The 5921-nt window shown below is 33.7% G+C and overlaps 2 protein-coding genes across 2 annotated transcripts; one reads left to right on the forward strand and one right to left on the reverse strand.

Annotated features, from left to right (window-relative positions):
* Positions 1 to 677: 677 nt before the first annotated feature.
* LOC139855488 (uncharacterized) lies at positions 678 to 1474 on the forward strand. The gene is made up of 2 exons (XM_071844716.1): positions 678 to 837; positions 1048 to 1474. The coding sequence occupies exons 1-2, from the start codon at positions 737 to 739 to the stop codon at positions 1262 to 1264; spliced, it is 318 nt and encodes a 105-aa protein (XP_071700817.1). The 5' UTR covers positions 678 to 736; the 3' UTR covers positions 1265 to 1474.
* A 62-nt stretch (positions 1475 to 1536) lies between these two features.
* Positions 1537 to 5079, reverse strand: LOC139852881 (uncharacterized). The gene is made up of 5 exons (XM_071842220.1): positions 4773 to 5079; positions 4187 to 4288; positions 2885 to 3026; positions 2760 to 2806; positions 1537 to 2031 (listed from the first exon to the last, which is right to left on the reverse strand). Exons 1-5 carry the CDS (start codon positions 4857 to 4859, stop codon positions 1825 to 1827), a joined length of 585 nt encoding a protein of 194 aa, XP_071698321.1. The 5' UTR covers positions 4860 to 5079; the 3' UTR covers positions 1537 to 1824.
* Between the last annotated feature and the right edge of the window lie 842 nt (positions 5080 to 5921).

A 5921-nucleotide genomic window follows, 5' to 3' on the forward strand; every position in this document is an offset into this window, starting at 1 on the left:
CCTCAAAGCTTTCATATTTTGCTTAAAAGCCTTCATGTTTTGACCAAGAGCGTTCATGTTTTGCTTAAAAGCCTCTATATTTTGACAAAATAAAGTTGCTACGCTTTTAATTTTTTTTTGCCCCTGGTGAAAAAAAATTTAGTTTCACCACTCCACTCAAGTCTATCTAGATCCGCTATGGACTAAAATAATCTCGATCAGTTACATCTATGTGAAACTTTAAATGCGTGAAATTAGCTATGAGCATGCGATTAACTTCGTAACTTTATCTGAGTTATGAGTGAGGTCAAATATGCATCAAGCTTAACTAGTTTATAAACTTCTAAAATATATTATACTATCTTCACAAAGGTTAATAAAGACGTTATCTATTTGATGTGCGACAACATCAGAAACTCAAAGTTCGTTGGCTTATATTAACCAAATACGGAGTATGTAAGTGGTGGTTGCGGGGTGCTATAAAGAGTAGTAACAAGAAGAAATCAGCGCAACAGCCAACACATTCATCAAGGAATGAAATATGATGCTTTGGTTTATACTATTTTATACCTACTAGTTATATATATAGCTTATCTGCATATATTTGCAGCATATGGATATTAACGCAATGAGGTCCACATAAACATCATCTTATCCATAACCAACACTTGTATTTGTATTACATACATTTACATATATCACAACAAATGGACTTAAAAAATTGTCAATTCACTTGGAATCAACCCTCTTCACAATCATGGCCCATTCATTAACTCTTCCTATTGTTGCATCCATCTCAACCACCACTCCTTCATCTCAAAAGATTTTAGCTTCCCCTCCGAATTTGCTTCCTCGCAGGTGATGTATCTGATAAAGATGACTGAAATTTTAATTACATTTTCTTAATTTCTTTAAAACACACGAAACAAGAAACAATAAGGTTCTTGTTAATGACAAGTCTGTCGTTAACAAGTTCAGAGTACATGTATTGATGCATGTCTTTAAGGATGTGGTTATCATTTTCGTGACAATAGTATTAAAAACATGTTCAATGTGTACTTGATGCAGGGATGTTTTGGTTGGTATGGTGTTGGGACTGAGCATTGTGGGTGACAAGAGTGCAAATGCGGCAGCAAGGCGACCTCCACCGCCTCCACCAACAGAGAAAAAGGACCCCAATGTTAGTGGTGTAGTGGCTAAGATAATGGCTAGTAAGAAGAGGAAGGAAGCAATGAAAGAGAGCATAGCCAAGTTAAGAGAGAAAGGGAAGCCTGTTAACGAGTAGTCATCGGCTTATCAATGGATTTGTTTTAAAAGCCATAACACTTCGGACAGAATGCCTCAATGTTGTCATTTATCTCTCTTCAAGATTTATATAAGTTCATAAGCAATAACATTTGTGTGTAAGTTGTAGTAGTTGTTTGTAATCACATCCATTGAGTATTCTAATGGTTTTGTAGTGTCGCTTAATATTGAAATCAAAAGTTAAGATCCATTTTTGGCAAATCGAAATATTCAATATTCATCACCACAGACGGATCCGTTTCAACTATACTACTTTCAGGGGAATGCTCTGCCACTGATACAAACAAATGAAGATTAGAAACAAATCGAAATTACCCTCTAAAAACATTCAGGTTCTCTGCATCCTGTATGTCTGCTCTCAATTAAACATTTAAATTATGAGTAAAATACATAAAAAAAAATATCAAAGTTGGGCTGATCCACAATCACATGAGCTACAATGTATAACATAATCATATCTAAAATATAAGGTGAAGAGTTAATGATTTTGCATGACATAATTTGAAAATACTCGACCGCCAAAAGATAACATCATCTTTTTTAGCTCCCAAAGAATCTGGAGAGCGGCAAAGGCCCATCGGCCTCCTCTTCATCCCTCCTCAAATGCTTGGATTTTGACCTGTGCCTTTTGTCTTCCTTCTTTCTAGATCTTGATTTGGACCTTGATCCTCTTGAATCATCATCATCGCTACTTGAAGATTCAGATGATGAACTTGAGGAGCTAGACTCGGATGATTTCCTCGAATGCTATATATGGCACACATGAAAATGAAATAAAAAAAATTACAAAAAATGATTACAACAGATGATTCAAGTTAGTTTTGATCCTGGAAATTTATGCAAGGAAATGTCAGATTAGGGGGATACTTTCTTTAAGTTACGACATGACAAGAATCTTAACTCCTAACATATGCAGATTATGATTTATATATCGGGAACAAACCGCACATTAACTTTAAACAAATATGACATGCACTCAAGAGTGGAGGTCAACTACATATCATACAAGAACCTATTTATCAACAAGCAACCTATAATGCTACCACTTTTGGCCTTGATACTGGCTGAACATACCTATATCTTCTCGTAGACCTAGAAGCTAGAACTGTATAGTTGTGGCAGGTGAAAGTTCCAAATCAAGCAGAGAATCCGCTAGACAACAAACCGCAAACCTATATCTTATCCACTTTCCTTTTTTCTGGAAATAATGATATGCTATATGTGCATCTCCTTACAGTACAGATTTTTATATTTGAAATCTAGGAATTTTGATACGCGTTGCAAGTCTTCGGTAACAAGACAATTATGTAAGGTAGGGTAGTCATAATGTCACAGTACTTCAGTTTTCATGGTCACAATAGTTGTACTAAGAATGAAAAATAACTAATAGGGGACAATATTAAATTATGATGGAGAGGGGTTCCACAACAAAATGGCAAGTTGCATATCGACGAGTACTTTAAATAACCAGGTACCTTTCTCTTCTTGCTTCTGCGCTTCTTTAAATCTTTATCCTTCTTCTCTGTAATGAAATGCAACAGTATCAGACAACAAAAAACGTGCACACACAAAAATATGTGCTAAGTTGTACTGAGCATACCCTTCCTATGAGTAGATTTATGTTTTGAGTGGTTTCTTCCATGAGCAAGCTTGCTTGCGCGTTCTGCATCAAGTTGTGCCCGATATTCTCTCATCATTCTATCTTTGTCAGCTTCTAACTCCCCCTTCTTCATCTCTTCTTCCTAAGAATAAGAATTAGATATTTTTTATTCGTGCGCTTTGTGCATATATAACCACTATTCAATGCCAATGAACTGTAAATCGTCAGACATGAAGGACCAGTAAAAGAGCAGTAATAGAAGAAAATTCAAATGTTTTGAAATGTTGTAGAGGGAAGCTGTAAATGCAAAAATTAATAACCACTTTAACAATATGGGTTACTTTAAGCATAGATTTCAAGGTATCAACTTCGACTCTAACTGAAAGGAAGATCCTTTAACTTAAAACAGTAATCAATAAGCCAATACAAGAAAATAGTTAGAACGTTATCACATATAATAAAATTACACACTATGTAGTATGTACCACACTACCACCCACTCCACACCCTTTGGATATAATGACTATACAAAAGACATTTAAAGCCTTAAATTTGATTCAATACGAAGCAATGCATAGAACTCCCAATGTTATATATATAATGTAACGAAAATGTTGCCTTTTCACCACAACTAGTGTCAGAAACACCAAGGAACCGAGATCCTGAACTTACGATATCAATACATATACATTCTGATTTCAGTTAAAATGAAAAGCAGGTACATAGTTGCTATCTGTGACCATGTGGTTACAAGTTATAACAAGATTAATGAGTGATGAATTGAGTCTTTGAGCTAAAACACCGTCACCTCTAACCTGTAACTCAAAAAACTTGCAATAAGGTAAGTAGCCCAGGTAGAGCCACAACCTTCACATTATGGGAAGTAAAATTTATAAAAACTTGAAAAGGGTAACCTTATTTTAAAATGATATTTCAACAACAATAGAAAACCGGAAATTAGGCAAAACCCATACAAGAAGAAACCATCACAAGATAGCCCAGTGGTTGGGACCCTGAGTTCCTTGCAAGAGGTCTCATGTTCGAATCCTATCTAGGACGAATATTTTGTGGTGGCCAGGGAAGGGTTGGAAACAGCTGGGAGTAATCCTGATGGGTTGCGTACATTAGGCTATGGGGTCGGTTTACTCGCCATCCCGGGTAGCCCGCACAGGGAAAACCTTCTACCTTTTACCCTTTTTACCCATACAAGAAAGATTAACAACACTATATTTATCTTCAAAATAAGATATGTTCGGAACCACAGTACATACGGAAATCTGTTTGAGGGAAAAAATACGCTACCTTTTGCTTCTTTTTGAACTCTTCCCATGTAACTGTATGCGAAGTTTTGAGGTTGGACAAACGAGCTGCATGCCACTCTGGTGAATGAAATGAACCATCCACCTGCGACTCTCTTAATCAGAAAGTGTAGACGGAAAATAACAGCCAAAAACTTTTATAATAATCCTCTATATAAAACTCAAATAGTAAATAACTACAATATTATATATATATATATATATATATATATATATATATATATATATATATATATATATATATATATATATATACACCAGGTAGTCTTTTATTCCAAAAAGCAAACAATTATAAGTGAATCTAGTAGGGTTGAAGCATATAGATGGAACCATTAGACTAAAGTATATACACATCTATTTTAATTTTGTATTTGATTTGATGTGAGCTAACTGGTTTCCTACCCAAAATGATCTATCAAAATAATGAAGTACAATTGAGCTTGATTTAAGAGTTACAACAGGCAGGGTGCAACACAATTTAATCAAATGAGCAGGTAATTATAATTAGGGCATCACCGACCAATTTAATAGTGACCTAATTTAGAAAATAGATATGGAAGGGTACGAACCATGCCGTCCTCAACATCATCGGGGCCGCCGGAGGTGGACCCAACCCTTGATCTTTGCATCGCTTTGTAGGCTTGATTCTTCCCCATGTTAAGGTCTAATCTCAACAATATTGATTGATAAATGAATGAATTTTGATTTGATTTGATTTGAGCCCTACCCTCAAATAAACTTATTACTGTATGAAATTCAATTTAAGGGAAGCAAAGCAGACGTGAGGTGCGGGTGTGTGTGAGTAAGGATTTAGAAACAGCTACAGAGTTTTTGACGAAAAAGACAGCAAAATAAATTGATACCGTCACAATTTAATTCTCCTCAAACACACCACATTACCATATCACACAGTTTATGCAATGTTTTATATATATATATTCTTTATTTAAATTTAAATATTAAATCTTTTATTTTTATTATTTATTAAAATTTTTCTGTCTTTTTCTTTTAAGCATATATCGTTTATACATTATAAATAACCACACACCTCTTAGTAGGGGTGTGCACCATTTGGTTTGAAACCATTTAAACCGAATATCGAATCGAAACCAAATCGAAAAAAACCAAACCGAATTTGAAAAATGATTTTTGGATCGAGAAAAACCGAAACCGAATTTTAATTCGGTTTTTCGGTTTGGTTTTCGGTTTTGAAAATTTTTAATTTGGTTAACCGAAAACCGAATATAAAACCGAATTCAATTTATACAATATATTATAATTATTTTAAGTTATTTATATTATTGTATACATGTACGAGAAACGATTATGAATAGATATTTTAACTCTTCAAGTTAAATTCGGTTTACTTGGATTGAAATCCTATTTTAATCTTTAATTTCATAATTTTCCTTTTAATTCCACATTTTTGAAATTGTAATCATTTCAAGTCGATTTACTATTCCGTTCAATTTATGTGTGTGTGCACGTTGAATCAATTAAATTTATATTCACTGCTTTACAACAGTTTATTATTAGAAAGTATACACTATGACTAAAGCAGAGAAAGTTTTAGTTTTGCTATTGGTATTGGTTTTGTTTATCTTTTGATATAATATGTATTGTATTATGATATTATATAAGCTTATTTTATTTTCTAAAATTTGTATATATTATTTTCTAAAATATAATGTTTATTTATATCGTGAGAGAAAAAAATC

This window comes from Rutidosis leptorrhynchoides, chromosome 6, assembly GCF_046630445.1.
Source record: "Rutidosis leptorrhynchoides isolate AG116_Rl617_1_P2 chromosome 6, CSIRO_AGI_Rlap_v1, whole genome shotgun sequence".
In the NCBI taxonomy this organism is placed as follows: domain Eukaryota; kingdom Viridiplantae; phylum Streptophyta; class Magnoliopsida; order Asterales; family Asteraceae; genus Rutidosis; species Rutidosis leptorrhynchoides.

Bases quoted from the DNA above. Each gene is read 5' to 3' on its own strand.
- LOC139855488 (XM_071844716.1), top strand. From the start codon at position 737: ATGGCCCATTCATTAACTCTTCCTATTGTTGCATCCATCTCAACCACC. The intron at 838-1,047 runs GTGATGTATCTG...TACTTGATGCAG, and splicing joins CCGAATTTGCTTCCTCGCAG to GGATGTTTTGGTTGGTATGG.
- LOC139852881 (XM_071842220.1), bottom strand. From the start codon at position 4,859: ATGGGGAAGAATCAAGCCTACAAAGCGATGCAAAGATCAAGGGTTGGG. The intron at 3,027-4,186 runs GTAGCGTATTTT...TCTTATTCTTAG, and splicing joins AGTTCAAAAAGAAGCAAAAG to GAAGAAGAGATGAAGAAGGG. The intron at 2,032-2,759 runs GTACCTGGTTAT...TGCCATATATAG, and splicing joins GCAGAAGCAAGAAGAGAAAG to CATTCGAGGAAATCATCCGA.